The 17508-nt window shown below is 44.4% G+C and overlaps 1 protein-coding gene across 2 annotated transcripts in view; it reads right to left on the bottom strand.

Annotated features, from left to right (window-relative positions):
* Window positions 1-1518: 1518 nt before the first annotated feature.
* TNFRSF11A (TNF receptor superfamily member 11a) overlaps window positions 1519-17508 on the bottom strand; it is a gene marked incomplete at both ends in the record, with an annotated part of 56691 nt that continues 40701 nt past the window's right edge. The window contains 3 exons of one of the 2 annotated variants that reach the window (XM_082668332.1): window positions 1519-1859; window positions 14105-14864; window positions 16957-17009. In XM_082668332.1, the coding sequence (XP_082524458.1) occupies window positions 1519-1859; window positions 14105-14864; window positions 16957-17009 (1154 nt within the window). The remainder of the gene's footprint in view (window positions 1860-14104; window positions 14865-16956; window positions 17010-17508) is intronic. The other variant, XM_082668333.1, reaches the window with a different exon arrangement.

The raw sequence follows: 17508 nt of genomic DNA, 5'->3' as shown, positions 1-17508 counted from the left end.
CAACCAGATCTGCAAAATTAATTTTAATGTGCTTAGATATTTTAACTTTAGTATTTGAGGAGAACAAATGCTCACTGGCCACAACAGATGAAACATCCTAGGTAATTCCTTTCACTCTGACTCACATTGTATGTTTCCTCACAAGAGCACTGATGCTAAGAGAAAAGCACCTCTATGATAAGTTTTCTTAAGTTCACAATATAAGGATTTGGGTTTTTAATGTAAACGCATGGAAAATAATAAGAATGTTTTCCACTTCTACAAGGCTAAATTACAGATACACGATTTTTTAGGAAGAAAATGGTGCCTACTGCCTAAACACATTTATGCTATTCTTGTTTAGAAAGAAAACAAATGCACAACTTTATTCTTCCTTTCTTGAACTTTCCTGGCACCTTCCTTTCACCGTGTGTGCAGGCCATCCCATGTCCTACTCATTTTCCACACCTTTTCCAGGGACACATCAAGAATAAGAATGCCAAGTGCAGCAACTTGGATTTTTGAGATTTAGTTTCCCAAGTACCTGAGTGCCTCTGCTGGGAAGGGTACTACATTCACCCGGGGGAAATGAACCATTTTGAGATGGAGTAAAGGAGGCAGACACGAATTGCAACCTAGTGCTGCCTAGAAATTGACACAAACTTAAAAAACATTCAGGGTGAAAATGGGATTTCCCCTTTTCCTTCCTTTAGAAAACTGAGAACTCAGAAAAGTTTTCGAAAGCTAAAAGTCCCTCCTCTTGTTCTCTGAGCCTCCCCCCAGGCTTCACGTTTCTAGCCTTCTTCCAAAAGTGCTTAGTACAGACTCCTCACCTCTCCCCGCCCCCGCCATCACCAAAACACAGTCATCTACTTGTGAGAAGGGACCAAAAGAAAACATATAAAGAAGACTGTCACCCTTACGAGACCTTTCAAGAAAATCGTGAAATAGTAAAAAGAAAAAAGGGCGGACAATATCAAGAGAAACGTTATGAGAGACAGTGAAATACAAATATCAAACATGGAGGACGGGGTGGGGGAAGGGATACAGATCCAAATAGAACAGGACGGCCATAAAAACAGATGTCGTAAAGAGACAAACTACGGACGAACTAATAATGGGAGGTGGAAGTGGAAGAAGAAAAACTAGAAGGAGGTAAAAAGTGGAGTAACAGAAGAGAGCAACGTGTACCTGTGCAATTAGTAGACACGTGACCGTGGATGGAAGTGAGTAGTAATAACAAATGTACTTCTGTTTGCTTGTTTGTTTTTAAAGTCCCCGATTCTATTTAGAACAAGATGGATAAAGAACGTCCGGTCATTTGACGCAGGTGTACCGAACGGAGGGGCTCAACGGCACACCTCTGGGGCCACGGCCCCGCCCCATCCCAGGCCCCGCCCTCAGTCCCGCCCAGGCACGGGTGCGCGGCGGCGTCGTCAGCTGGGGACGCGGCTCCCGATGTGCGCGGCGCGGAGGGCGGGCTGGAAGGCCCGCAGCTCCGCGCCCGCCCGGCTGCAACCGCAGCGGGTTCTCGGCTGCTCAGCGCCGCGTCTCGGGCGCGCCGGCCTCGGCCTCCCCCTGCTCCTGCACCGGCCGCGAGGCCTTGTCGGGCCCGGGGGCGCCTCGCTCCTGCAGCCCCGGGCCCACCTCGAGGCCGGCGCACGTGTCCGGGAAGCGCGGCCCGAGGCCGGCGAACGAGTCGCAGCACGGCGGGCTCTCCTCCTGCACCGGGCGGCCCACCGGCTCCCCCGCGCAGCCGCCCGGCCCTGCCGGACCCTCCTGCGAGTTCTGACTGACGTAGACCACGATGATGTCGCCCTTGAAATTCATCACCTGCCCGCTGGAAATAAACGTGGAGTTACTGTTTCCAGTCACATTTCCTACAAGGGGAGAGGAAGAGAGAACACGCAGAGGGTGAGTCATCAGTTCTGGGCGAGAACTTGGTCTTGTGAGAGGAAAGTTTCCCAATGCATGGAGGGGCGCTGGCGCCCCGGCCCTCTCACGGGCGGCCCTTCCTCACCCACCCGTCCCCTAAAATGCATGGGGCACTCCCCGTGGTTCCTTCCTTTGCCGTCTCACCGGGCCTGACTGAGGTGGAGGAAGGAAAAAGGGAGGGAGAGAGAAAGAAGACGAGGGAAGAGAAGCAAGACAGTGGGCCATCCTCAGGTTTTGTCGTTGGCCACAATGACCTCGGGGGACACTGGCAGGAGAGCCCGCCCGCATCGCAGAATCACGGACGGGATTCAGATGTTGCAAAAGGGTGTGCGCACGTGATGGATAACGCAGCAAACACAGCCAGTGGTTCGGCAATGGTCAAATGCATCAGGAAGGGAAGCAAAGGCTGGAGCGAAGGTTGCGGCCTGTTAGGACCCTGGAGCCCACAGCAGCTCAGCCTCCTCTCTGACCAGACTCTTTCACATCTTTTCACCCTCCCTGGAGAGGTCCCTAAGCTCAGCCCTGGTGGGCCATGGGGCCACCCGGGCTCAGTATTTAGCAGAAATTAATTTCCTTAACATTTTTTCAAACTCCTAGAAAAAAGAGAGATTCACAAGACTAAAATGGAGAAAAGCCAACCAACCAAACAAAAACAATCTTACAAATCACTCTTTCCTTCGATCCCTGGGAGGTGTTTTGTCCTCAGGGGGTTCTGTCATCACTTTTTGTGGGTGACTGGATTTAGCCAGCCTTTAATTAGTGGGCCTTTTGAAAAACAAATAGAAAGTTCAACAAATGTTAGGAAACCTACTACCTCTTATTCTCCTATGTCAAAGACTGATGCTCTACAAATGACCCAGGTGAAAATAAATGCCACAAACCAAGCAGATGCAGAAATGCCCCAACACTCAGCATCACCAGCAGAATCTTTCAGTCTGACCAGGGAAGGTGAACATAAAAACAGTGCCTCACTATTAACCTCATCTTTTTTTTTTCTTCTCTGTTGTGACAAAGCTTAATAATAACTTATACAAATAAACTCGTTTCTGTCATTACTCTCCATGAAGAGATTTCTCCCAAATGTGGAAGGCATATTTTGGATGGTCTCACTGAAATACCAACAGCATACAGGAAATACCAGGAGCCTTCCCTGCACCCACAGGGTACCTTCAGAGATCCTGAGACAAGCACAGTGGCCCATTACAGGGATTTCAATGAAAATAGAGATTTCAAATATGAGCAACAAGTTGAAAGTCACAAGGGAGGATTTGTGACTCACGCTCCTTCTCCCGTTGGCAGTTGTATTGGGGCTGTTCCTAGATGGGTGGTGGCAGGGATTTATTTGCCTATTAATTCCCCCAAGCGACTTGGGCAAGTACAGCTAGTATTCCATTCACTAACTAGTCAGATTGACCCATGTTCTCCATTCCCTCTAAAATACACAGACATGATCCCACAATCCCATTCCTGGGCATATATCCAGAGAAAACTATGGTTGGAAAGGATACATGCACCCCAATGTTCATTGCAGTGCTGTTTACAAGAGCCAAGACATGGAAACAACCTAAATGTCCGTCAACAGATGAATGGATAAAGAAAATCCATTGTGGTACATATATACAACAGAATATTACTCAGCCATTAAAAAGAATGAAATAATGCCATTTGCAGCAACATGGATGGACCTAGAGATTATCATACTAAGTGAAGTTAAATGAACTTGTTTACAAAACAGAAATAGACTCAGACTTAGAAAACAAACTTAAGGTTACCAAAGGGGAAAGGTGGAGAGGGGGATAAATTGGGGGTTTGGGATTGACATATACACACTACTACATTTAAAATAGATAACCAACAGAGACCTGTATAGCATATGTAACTCTACTCAACGTTCGCAATAACCTAAATTGGGAAAGAATTTGAAAAAGAATAGATATATGTATAACTGAATCACTTTGCTGTACACCTGAAACTAACACAACATTGTGAATCAACTATCCTCCAATATAAAATAAAAATTTTTAAAAAACATAGGTGTTCATAACATCGAGCATACTCTATGCTACAGGTCTACTCTCTATTATGCCTATGTCTTTCTGCTCTCACCAGTTACCAAGTTAGTTCTTAAGTCTGTTTTTAACTAGTTGAACCTATTAGGAAATCTAATGAAATACAAGTGTACCTTGTCTTCTTGCTCTTGGGTTTATTGTGCTTTGAAAATACTGTGTTTTTTACAAGTTGAAGGTCTGTGGCAACCCTGCATTGTCAGATGATGGTTAGCATTTTTGGCAATAATGTTTTTTTTTGTTTTTTTTTGTTTTTTTGCGGTACGCGGGCCTCTCACTGTTGGGGCCTCCCCTGTTGCGGAGCACAGCCTCCGGATGCGCAGGCTCAGCGGCCATGGCTCACGGGCCCAGCCACTCTGCAGCATGTGGGATCTTCCCAGACCGGGGCACGAACCCGTGTCCCCTACATCGGCAGGCGGACTCTCAACCACTGCGCCACCAGGGAAGCCCGGCAATAAAGTATTTTTAAACTGAGTATGTACATTATTTTTTTAGACATGCCATTGCACACTTAATAGACTACAGTATAGTGTAAACATAACTTTATATGCACTGGGAAACCAAAAAAATTCGTGTGACTCACTTTATTGTGGTGTTTGCTTTATTGCGGTGGTCTGGAACTGAACCTGCAGTATCTCCAAGGTCTGTCTTTATGTAAAGTTGCGAAATGTAAGTAAGTGTGAAAAAAAGGCAAATGTTTCTAAGAAAACAATGCTTTGCAAGGACCCAAATAAATGTGAGCCACTAAACGCAAAACGAAAGACATCAGCAAGCTGCTGGACTGGTGTGTGGTGGCGTGGACAAGGCAGCTGTTAAAAGAAAAAATGAAAAAGACTTTAAAAATGCAGAAGGAGTTTGCATTCAGACTCGCTACGCCTGGAAGTTAAGATGGTGTGGTTAACGTGAAAAAGGCTCAGGAAACTATATTCAGCCAACACATATGTCCCTATACTAAAAAATCAATGTGTGAATGCAAGTTATATGTTTTAAGTTTAAAAAGATGTTGAAGAGGTGAACTTGTAAATGACTTTTTCAAGTAACTCAACAACTGCTAACTGAGAGCTGATATAAGGTCTCTACTGTAGCAGCAGCAGCATGCATGAGCGTAATAACTAACACAGGAGAAGTCTTCCTAGTTGAGGGATCACTAGTTAACAGAAAAAGTCAAAGTGAGAAATCAAAAATAATATGTGTGTACCATAAACCATATTCCAATTTAAAATGTACTGTTTAAAAATAAAAAATAAAAAAATACCATGGTTATTTAATAAGAGCAGCAAATTTAAGTTGCTTTAAAGTATGATTTTTTTCTTGGTATAATTCCTTTAGCTTTTTATTATTACAACATTGAAGAACAACATGGTTCTGTTGTTTCTCAGTATCTTGTAAACCTACACACAGGGCAGTGCTAGCCACTGCGTGATTGATTTATGGTCTTGAATTTAATATCTTTTTTGTCCTCTTCATATGGATTTATCTATTTATGTCATGGTATATATAATTTCTCCATCATTTAAAATTTTATTTTCCAACAAATCATCATCATGCCTCCATTGTTGTTTACCTTCCTCATCAGAATCTTCAGTTTGTCTGAACTCAGATAAAAACCCATTTTTTTTTAAACCATTATCTTACACATCAAGATTTTGTGTTAAACTTTTCTTCTTAACAATTTCATTCCAGGGGACTTCCCTGGCAGTCCAGTGGTTAAGACTCCACGCTTCCAACATAAGGGGCATGGGTTTGATCCCTGGTCAGGGAACTAAGATCCCACATGCCATGCAGCCAAAAAACCAAAAAAAAAAAAAAATGAAATTTCATTCCATGCCTTTACCTCATGGTCAACAATATATTTCTGATATATTCTATAGGATCGATATCCTTATTTTCTATTTTTTTTCCAAAATGGAACTCAAACCCTTTTTCCTAAGAAATATATTTAAACATTTCATAATTCTTCGATCCACAGACTGGATCAAGAGTATTATTCTTGCGGGGGGCACAGTAGGGAGGGGAGGACCAAAAAAAGGCCTTTCAACTCCTGACAAATAGGATGTAAAGAAAAGCTACCTAGAAAGAGTATGAGATTCTCAATTTTATTCTTCATGTGTTTCTTCATCGAAAGTACAATTAATGACAAAAACTACCTTCGATCAAGTCCAAGTCTGTTCCATTCACACTGACTTTTATGAGAGTAGTAAACTGGTACAGACAAAACTTTAAAAAGCTCTACTTATTTGCCAGTAACAGTAAGTGACAGCAGAGCCATCTTCAGGGGCATGTGACTTGTGCAGTCGCACAGGGCCCTGTGCTCAGAAGGGCCCCGTGCTTGTTTAACGTTCTGTTGTCATCATCTTGAAATTCTTACTAATTTTTGCACAAGGAGCTTCATATATTCACTTTTCACTGGGCTCTGGAAACTTTGTAGCAGATGGCAGACAGCTATAAGGAGTGCTGCTCTGTTTCCCCCTCCCCCCCTCACTGATACTCTAATTTAATGCTACTCTTTTTGGAGGTAACATCTTATAAGTTGGACATGTTTCAATATTGCAGACACATTTGCCGATCTAATTTTCTCTACTGATAAAGAACTCAACGTTCGGTAAAACTCTGAGTTGCAGAGGCTACCCACCGGTGCTCCTAAAACGTGGACTCTATGATATGTTTCCCTGGTGTTCAAGCCACTTGCCACCTGCTATAAAACTTTCAACACCCACTTTCTGATAGAGAACTGAGGCTTGTCCCTTTGAGAAAAGGTCTGCTGACTGTATCAGTTATACCTGTCAGGCTTTGCCTCCGATCTCGTTTTGGTTTCTTTAAAGTGAAATGAGAACCAAGCCAGCTGCCAAGCAGTCTAAGTGCAGAATCCTTCTAGAGTTTTATTGCCTCAACCTTTCATCACCTCACCCTCTCAACTTCAACAGCAAAAAGATTTTAGCAGCTCATTCTCTGAATCTTCCTGAAGCACTTAATAGTTTCATAGAAATAATTCTCATGCTTATCAACTTCATTTTTTCTTTTTTAACCAGTTAATGCAACAGTTAAAGTTTTAAATCACAACAGGATCAGCTCACACTCATAAGACTGGGCAGATCTATGGATTTTAGTAAGCGCGGCCATTCTCTGGGCGGGAGCAGAAGGTCCGGGGTGTCCTAGAGTGACCCATTAGTTGTGAGTAATCAGTGTGCTGTCGGCTTCCGTCAGGTCACTCTACAGAGGTTAGGGGGATTGTGGGCTAATCTATGGTTAAGTGAAGCTAGATTAAGATTAAGCTAGATCACTATTATAATACTAATAGTGATGGAACACCTCAAATCCAGAATTTACTGCGTGCTCCCTCTGTGCCAGGCTGGCTGCATTACAAACACCAGCTCGCAGTTCCTCCACATGTGAGCATTCCAGGCTTGCTTCTTTTTCCCCCTCTACTGACTGACATGGCTTCAGGAATGAAAACTGTCCAGGCTTCTTTCTCCAGCCTCATCACAATACAGACTCACCTGCAAGTAATCTACTAACATCCATGGCATCCTAGTCTCACCTGTCTCAACTTCAATAGCAAAGAGGTTTTAGCAGCTTAGAGTGGTGTTTCACTCTCTGAAGAGCATGACTGGTGACTAAAAGGGTGGTGGTTTCAGTGGCTGCCCGAGTACAGGAGGGACAGAAATGGGGTTGGGACAGAGGAGAGTGCAGGACCCTGAAAGCTCTGGTCCTGCCCTGGCTCGGCCTCCACTAGTTGTGGAGTTGGGACAAACTACCTAACAACTCGGTCTGCTCTTTATGAAATGAGCATCAATTTTCAAGCCCAGCTAGCCTGGCAGCGTGCAGCCGCCCAGAGCAGGCATATGATAAATGAATGAATAAATGAATGTGTGAATAGCCAGCAGGATGGCATAGGGTCAGATGAGACAGTGGATTTGAAAATGCTTGGGAAATAGCACAGAATTTCTCACAGGTGCAATGCTGGCATTATTACTCCCAGAATGTAATGTTTGTGCTCATGCAACTCCCCAGGAAACGAGATTCAGGAAACGTACTGAGCGGTCATGTTATCTTTCCATCCCTGTCTTGTTGAAGGACTTCAAAATACCTTGAAGACTGAAAGGGCACTTACCTCTAGCAATCTAACCAACTTTTATTTTCTTTGCTGAAATAATCCATCATTCTGACTGTCTCTGGTTTGAACACTCATCTATGTAATTCTACACAAATCCCCCACCATCTCATTTCTCATCGTGCAAGTCAGCAGCTAGTTGAATGTACCACTAGAGTAGGTCAAGGTTTTGAATGAGCTGGTAATATCCTTACCCTGTATTACGCCTCAGTCCTGAACTGTCCTTGTTTACAAACAATCGTTCCTTGAAATCAGCTTTCTGCCTTTCAGAGGGTTTTACACGGTTGTGTGAACGGACCTGAGAGGGCAAGGCCCTGGGATGGCAAGTCAAAAGGACCCCATGTCAGCAAGGTGGGTGCTGCGGGCCCCCTTATCAGCATGGTTGCTGGGGTTTCCGCAGTTGGTACATGCCCGTAAGGGGTAGCCCTCTCCACTGAGAGCCAAGGAAACCCCAGGACGTTCTGATGTCAGGGGAGACCTTCTCCCTTGCTGGTGGCTGGTTAAGGGGGGAATGTGGAAAGGGAGGGATGGGGTGCATGAGGCTTGTCCAAGATGCCTTAAGAAGGCTCAAGGCTTTCATAGGTCCCATTAGTCCACAGACCTCTGGGAATACGAGCAAAGCCAGGCCCGTCACTTCCCTCTTCCCTACTCTCCGGAGCTGGCTTTCCGCCAGCTTTCCCCAGCAAGCTGCCTCTGGCATTTATTTTAGTTTTATTTTACTTTCAAAAAAAGATGGGGTTGGAGGCATGTGGAAGAAAGAGCTTTCCTTCCAAAAGAACCGGTGACAGTGAAAACAGTAACTTCCTGAGACAACTGGCAGAAGAAAGGGGACTCAGAGGTCAAAGTAGCCATCACCTCCTGCACAGACACTAGCGCCCCTTCCCATGGAATCTTCTGGGCCTGGCCTGGCCACTGCCCTGCGCTCAGCCTGAGGAGCCAATGATCCCAGCCCGAGTTTGCCCTTATTCTACAGCACACTGAGGATTCTCCAGCGCATGGTAAACAAATGAAATCAGCAACATTGGCACTGATTTACGGGGAGACAGTGCCATGGTTGAAGGCAAAGGCTTCAGAATCAGAGAGCTGAGTCATGGTTTCATCGCTGACTCGCTGTGTGGTCCTGGGCGAGGAACTTGCCCATAGGATTCCTGTGAGGAAGTGGGAAGGTAATACCTACACGAAGCACTTAGCCAGCACCTGGTAACTAATACCTACAATGTCATTGATAAAAATGCAACCTTCAGGATGTCAGAACAGGCTTAATGTGTCTCTGAACACAAGGGGATTGATAGACTTCTATGTGAAGGCTACCCAAAAGGATGATTTGAGAATTAGCATGACATGAGAGTTTTTATTAAATTAGAAAATCTGAAGAGTTTCTAACATTTAAAATGGGTTGGTTGGCTTAACATTAATATTTAACGTAACTTACCTGGAAGAATTTTCGGGTCACTTGAGAGAGTTAAAAATAGCATTTTAAGTCAACAGAAACAATGAATAAATGAAGTATCTCATCATGACCAGAAAGATGTTTATAGTTTGCTAAGTCCCTGCTTTGCATAGCAGGCCCCGTGGAATCCCTATTTCTCGGGCAGAGAGAACAAAATTCCTTTTAAGAACTCAATCCTTGACACAATTTACATTTTTTAAGCAAGGTAATGCATACTTGTCTTCTCAAAGGCTTATTATGTTGTTTAAAATGTACGTATGAATATTAAATCACAAGAACTATAGCAAATAATATCACCCAATTGTCATGTAGATTTTCTTCCAAGGAAAAGAACTAAAAATATACACAAATCCACTCAAATTACCCAGGCTATATTGGGTTCTTTTGGAATTTTTTAAAAACTTATTTTATATTTAACCCATATGCTTCTCATGTGATTTTCCTTTTTATGGAAATGCAAGATCTGTTTCAGGCATTTGGAAGAAACTGGGTCTATGATGATATGGGAAGGGAAACAGTATTTAATAGTTCCATTCTGAATCATGCTTCAAAATTACTTAGAATGGCTGACAAATGAAACCCTTCCAAAATTAGAAGAGAAGGAAGGGAAGTAGGGCTAAACTAAAAGATATAGTGAACAAATTTTTCTTATATTTTGAAATAATGCATTGACCTTTAGCATCAATGAATGCTGAATTTTATTACCAAATAACTGAATTAAAAAATATTTTTAACTTATAGAATCTGTGAGCTAATACCTGCCCTTATGATACTTAGCTAAAAGTCAAACCCAAGTTAGTGGATGGCATTGCAACAGGAGAGAGAAGAAAGTTAGAAACAGAGGACTATCCTTTGCTCAGGGGGTGGGGAGGAAGGGGAAGAAAACTGAGGTAAGAGAACGTTTATCTGTCTTTCAGGATGGAAGTGGATGGTCAAGAATAGTCATTTCAGGACGGGGTGGGGCCCAGGGATGGGAGACCAAGGGTGGGGGATGTGGGAGTCAGGCATGTACCCTAATCCTCCAGTGCCCTTGGCTCCCAGGCATTAGCCTAGGTACGTCTATGCCACTTGGATGGACCAGCGCATCCTTTTTTCTGCCATCTCTGCCTCCTCTGCCCAGGACACCTAAGTCTGCCCAGGACAGCTAGCGGCCATCCTTCCATCCCCTACCTGGCCCCCTGCTCCCCTGAACAGACCGAAGAGGTAGGAGGCTGAGAGTGAGTTAGGGAACAAACAGGAAGCTATGGGCTCTTATTCCTTTAGTTATTCATGACTGGATGGATGGAGGAATGAATGAATGAATGAATGAGCTTATGAACATTTATTCATTTATACTGTGAATAAGCTGCCATGGGAGAGACTAGAAGATCGGGAGTGGTGAAGGTCACGGCAATTCCTACCAACTAACTGTTCGTGGCTGCCTGAAGATGGCTGTTGATAAAGGTGTGAGTGTGCTGGGCTCGGTGAGAAAGATGCCAAGACGAATTACGAGGGGCTGCTGAGGAAGGGGAGAGTGGCCACCCAGGCAGCCAACGTGCATCCCTGGTTTAGGAAGCAGCATTTGAGCTGGGACTTGAAGGTCAGGAGGAGCTGGGTGCTCTGGAAAAGGGGACCGTGCGGGGACAGGGTGGCCACACCTGGGGAGGCCTGTTACAGTGCAGAAGCCGGAAAGTGAGAGATTCCCACTAAAAACGGCTGAGGCTGGCGTTGGCCAGACTTAGGTGGGTGAGCTGGTGAAGAGGCTGCAGGTTAGGCGGGCTGGCCATGGAGGGCATTGCTTTCTCAAATTATTGATTCTTTTTGTGTTGTCCATTCCCTAGCACCAATCCCTACTTGTTTTCCAAGCTTTTCCAAGTCTCCGTGTCTCAGTGGACCCTCAATAAAGATTTGATAGAGAATCATGTAGCTGGTGCTCATGAAGAATCGTTGTGGGCCCTGGGAACAAACACCTCTCTCCAGTTCAGAAGTGTCTGAACCAATTAAGTGATCTCAGGAGCCAGAAGCAAGTCACAGGCCAACTAGTGATACATTAATCATAAGAAGTTGTTTCTTCACGTGACATCATTTTCTAGATACAGAATTCTCCAAACTCCAGGTGAAAGGGCTTAAAACCAAGGTAACCACCGTCATGTCATCAGGATAATTTAAGATGTAAATCAAGACATGGTTACGCAAAACAAAACCACAAGTATGTTTTCCCCTTTCATTGGTTTTTGCTGATAACCCTACTTGTGCTTTAAGAGCTGTGACACTGCTAACACCGACTTAGCGTCGGGTATTATTTTTGAAAGATAGGCTTGTGGAGCTGTTTGAAGAACAATCATCCTCTTCAAAAGGAAGCTGGGTGCAAAGGAGATACTTTTCCCTACTTAGGTGGCGCCCAACCCTGTCATTTCTGCAGAAACCACTTGATTTGGTTGTAAGTTTTTTTCTTCTTAAATACTCACATATAAAAATCCAAAAGCCAATAAAAAGGTCACCTCCCTCAAGTCCTGAGAGCACAGTGGCTTTCAGGAGATCATGTAGAATTAACCCCACCCAAGCTCCATCCTCTTTCACACATTTTATAGAAGATAAACTATGACCAAAAAAAAGCAATAATGAGAAAGTGCTATTTTGACCAGGAATCAGAAGGCCTGTTTATGTAGAAGTAATTATGGAGAGACCTGCACAGCCTCAAAAATCAGCCTGGTGGCTGCTACTCCTCAAGCAAACATGAATTTGGCCCCTTGCTGGCAACTCTCTACGGATGTTTTACACGGCTGAGCACCAGATCAAGACAGGAAAAGCAGTGTCAACTTTTTGCAGATTAATACCACTTAGTTGATGACATGCTTTTTTTTTTTTTTTCTTCTTCTTCTTTCCATGCCTAGATGTTTAGTGCTGGAGGAAAAAAAAGATAAAAAAAGCAGAGATGGGCACTGTTTTAACTCCTTATAGGAGAGCTCGGATCCGCCTTTTTGGTTTCCTGACACAACGAAAACATTGATCTCCTTCACTTTGGCCAGTGCTGTTCTTCCAAGAACTGCTGCTGCCTTTCACACAGCAGCAAACATCACCTTCCTGATGTTAGCAACTGAAAAACAGGTCTGTCCCCTGGCAGCGTCACAAGATGTGGCAGCTGCCAAACTGAGGTTCCGCCTCCCTCCTCCCCACACCCCCAAATTCTCGTGTTCTCTCTGTGTGTGCAACCAGTGGGAAGAAAATTAACCCGTAGAAAAGAAAGAACAATACAAACGAACCATAGAGCCAAACTTTTAGACACGGAAATTACTTAAAATCTTTGAAAAAATAAGTTGAGGTCTTCTGGAGGAAAAACACATCAGTTCTTTGGAAAATATCCCCAAGCCCACCTCCTCCTTTCAGTTGGACTGAGAACTGAGAGAGAATTTACACCTCAGTGAATCTGTGTAGTTGCGGCAAAACCACAGACCTTGGAGAACAGATTCAAATTCATTGTTCTACCCAATGAGGCAGGAGCCACCATTAGCATGGGGCAAAACAGTCTCCATTTAGGGCCCGACTGAGCTACCTCACGGTTATAAAACAATTCAAAGACCAGCTGCTAGACCCAGTGGCGGTCTAACTAAAGAGGCAGGAAAGAAAAAGAAAAAGCATCCCAGGATAAAGGTGGTTCATGAACGGGCTTTGTGGTTTTAGAGTTTGGAAGGATTCTGTGAAGCCCCTTAAATAGTACATATGCATATATTCATTTTTCTGGAGAGAGGGTCTATAGCTTTCAGAACATTCTCAGAGATCCCTGACCACCCCCTTCCCATAATACAGCAAATAATCCCCGGAACCAGAGAAAGCCCTCACCATCAGCAGAAAAGTTCCCTGTAACTACATAATAAAACAGAGGATTGTTCTACCTTCGCAGAAAAGTTATAATATTACAACTGGTGGGCTATTCACACTCAAGCAGTGGTGCAGCAATAAATCTCTATAATGATTTTAAATTGTAAAGCCATCCTCCTGGTTCCATAAATATATCCTATGCAGTGTTTATAAAAGGGGCTTCTCATAAAAAGCATCAAAGGACAGCCACTGCCTCATTAATCTGGCCCAGAATCAACAAGCTACACTCAATAAATATTAATTAATCAACGATTAACTAAACAATTTTGTTTCTTGTCCTGAAATTTATAAGAGCTTTTTTAGGGGGAAATTTGAGGCCTAGGTCGCTTTATAGAAAAAACCCAAACCCGGAAATCTGAGGGAACGCCTTGCCTTCAGCCAGTCCTGTGGTCAATGTTGGCATTGTCTTCAGGGGTCAATGCGGGGATTTGAGGTCTAATTCCATTGTGAGAAGCCTGAATGCAAAAGGGCATGGGGCACGTATAAACCAAGAGAGAGAGCCCCAGGGGTACAATCCACAAACCCAACATGTGGACTGACTCAAAACCCAGCCTGTAAAGAGGCTTATCAGGAGGAAATGCTCGAGCTGAACTTTTCCCACGTTAGCGTCCCTCTTTCCTGAACGGCACATGACACTTGTCCCCAGATACTGCACAGAGACCAGGCCTTTTTGCTCAGAAGGGAGAAAGCAGCAGAGTCACTTACCTGATGCAGGTGGCTGCTCACTGGAAGGGCCTCCAGAGCCAGGACCTCCCCTCGTGGAGCTGGGAAGCCGTGCATCAGCCCCATCCATGGGCTGGCCTCCCGCCTCTGCCCCATCAGCTGCTTCGGGAGGAAGGCCCATGCCATAGGCGCTCTGGGGCAAGGGTCCACTTTGGGGGCAACCCATCAGGGGTTCCCGGTCCTCCCCAGCAGGGCTCCTGCAGCCTGCACAGCCATCTGCAGAGTTGGCGCTTGCTGCCCAGTGGGGGCAATTGCCACCCTCCACTTCTCTTTGCAAGTACTTTTCGGAGGACATAGGAATCCAGTCAGTCCTGCACAGAGGCTCAGCGAAGTGGCAGCTTTCGGAATCCACCAAGCTCTCTGTCCCAGTGAAGCACTGGCTTAGACTGTCATTCTCTCCCACCTCCAGGGGTTCAGGGAAAGGCGGTGTGGATGTGCTTCCAGGCTGAGTGAAGAATAATATAGAGTCTGGGGCCCGGGGGGGCCTGTCCACGTATTCGTCTTCCGTGGGAATCTGCCTGAAGGGGTCCCCCTCAATCTCGCTGACCAGGGTGAGCATCCCGGCATCTTCTCCCGGCACACAGGGACCGCCACCTGCACACGCACCTCCACTGTCAGGACAGCACATATCTTCAGAAAACATCTTCTGTTCCAGAGTCAGCAGTAAGACACCCTCACAGATTTCACGCTGACTAGGGGCTTCCACACGAGTGCAGCTAAGATTGCTGCCTGAGGACTCCTGCTGATTTGAATTCAGAAGGCAGAGCATTAATCCAGCGATGTTAGCACATGGGGCTGCTAAACGTGGCTGAAAATGGTGCTTATAGTAATTATTTCCACCATAACAAGTACAGATGGAATACTCACTATGTCGCTTTATTTGGGTTATTTAAGATTAGGGGGTGGGGAGAACCCTCAGATAGAGTACAACCAGAATCAGATGAATCTAACTGCATTTCCAGTGGGATAGCATGTTTACACTGAAGCCAGGGGGAGAGCTGACCCAAATAACTTTAGAACACAGGATTTTGCCTATACCCTCAATCTAAATTTTTAAAAAACCCTGTAAACAAATATTGAACTCTGGTTAGTAGCTTTGCTTTTCGCTGTGGTACGGCTTAGGGATTCTGAAACTACTTTCTGTGTATTCTGGAACTGAGTAAATATACTGAGAATAATCGGAGCTGGGTTTCTTACTGGTGGAGAAGGGAAGATTCAAATACAGCTTAAAGAAAGACTACAATAAATCCTGTAGTGTTGGGACCAGAATCGGAGAAATCAGTATGAGCTCAAGGTTTACAATTTGTATGTCTTTAGGGACTTCCCTGGTGGCACAGTGGTTAAGAATCCGCCTGCCAATGCAGTGGACACAGGTTTGAGCCCTGGTCCGGGAAGATCCCACATGCCACAGAGCAACTAAGCCCGTGCGCCACAACTACTGAGGTCGCAAGCCACAACTACTGACGGCCGCGTGCCTAGAGCCCGTGCTCCGCAACAAGAGAAGCCACCACGATGAGAAGCCCGAGCACCGCAACGAAGAGTAGCCCCCGCTCGCCGCAACTAGAGAAAGCTTGCATGCAGCAACGAAGACCCAACACAGCCAAAAATAAAAAAAAATAAATTTAAAAAATGTATATATCTTTATACCTAAGAACCTAGACCTAAAGGATATAATGGGATAATTAATGAAATTTTAAGATCAAATGTAAATTATTGATATATAATAGTATTGTACCACTACTAAATATTTTGATTTTGATAAAGATACTATGGTTATATAAGAGAATGTCCTGGTTCTTAAGAAATTCACATGAGTATTTAAGGGTAGAGGAACATGATGTCTGCCACACACTCTAAAATGGTTCAAGAGGGCTTCCCTGGTAGCACAGTGGCTAAGAATCCACCTGCCAATGCAGGGGACACAGGTTCGAGCCCTGGTCCGGGAAGATCCCACATGCCGGGGAGCAAGTAAGTCCATGCGCCACAGCTACTGAGACTGTGCTCTAGAGCCCGTGAGCCACAGCTACTGAAGCCCGCACGCCTAGAGCCCGTGCTCCGCAACAAGAGAATCCACCGCAATGAGAAGGCCGCGCACCGCAACGAAGAGTAGGTCCCACTAGCCATAACTAGAGAAAGCCGTGCGCAGCAACAAAGACCCAACGCAGCCAAAAAATAAATAAATTAAGTAAAATTTTAAAAAATGGTTCAAGAGAAAAAATATACATATGCATATACAAACGTACAGATAGCAAATAATAAAGCAATGTGAAAATATAAACAATCGGTGGATCTGAGTATGGGGCAGGTGGAAGTTTTTTGTACTATCTCACTGCTTTCCTACAATTCTGAAGTTATACCAAAATTAAAAGCCACCAAAATAACTACAAAGTACAGGAATGTGACTGCTCTTCCCTCCTAGGAATCTGTCCTAGGCAATAGAGATTGGCACTAAAATAATAATATAAATAATACATGGGCAGAGAGATGACAGAAATGGAATGAAATACAAAGAAAACAGCATTTAGGATGAGCACTGACTTGGGCTTTGGGTTACTCTGTGGGGATCAGTCCTGGGATTTGAGGTTCCATCCTCTCAACGAAGTACCCATTCACAATTTGACTCAATATTTGACTAATAATAGTTATATCAGCCAATTTTTTTTTTTTTTTTTTTGGCCTCGTGCACTCGGCTTTGTGGGATCTTAGTTCCCCGACCAGGCATGGAACCCGGGCCCTGACAGTGAAAGCGCCGAGTCCTAACCACTGGACCATCAGGGAATTCCCCCAAATTGTTAACAGTACTTAAAGGAGGCACTTAAGACTTTTAAATTTACCTTATTTCCACTTAGGCGGCCGCAAGCTTCATTGACCCAGTGCCACAAATTAGCTAGAAAAACAAAGTAAGGATAAGCGCTGCATATTATTATTCCCTATTTCTAATGCAGTATTATTGACCACTATGTCAGATCAATATTGTCTTCAAACAAAATCGTCTGCAAATCTGAGAGTGAAACATTTAAAAGAAAATCAACCAATTTAAAGACTAAAGCCATCTTCCTCCTCCTATTAAACACAGAAATTTTTGATCTATGTAAAGCCAAACATGATGCCCTAATGTTCCATTGAATACCTTCAGGCACATCTGAGGGCTGTCAGAGCTGCTGTTTTGACTATAGACATTCTCATGCCCTTAGCAATTTTTCTTTGACTATTAGGGACCCTGTTAGGTATTGTAGGGGAACAAAGGTGACGTGGGTCTAGGGGACTTAGCACAAATATATGTATGATAAAAGTAAAGTGCATGCCAGAATGCTGTGTCAGGCCCCACTGAATTCCAGCGGGCCCCGAATCCTTTTCCCCTACACCCTGCTGCTTCTCAGAAGAAA

Source organism: Grampus griseus (genome assembly GCF_964374135.1).
Source record: "Grampus griseus genome assembly, chromosome: 12".
NCBI classification, from domain to species: Eukaryota; Metazoa; Chordata; class Mammalia; order Artiodactyla; family Delphinidae; genus Grampus; species Grampus griseus.
Note: the sequence above shows the minus strand (reverse complement) of the source record. Positions and strands in the feature narration are given on the sequence as shown.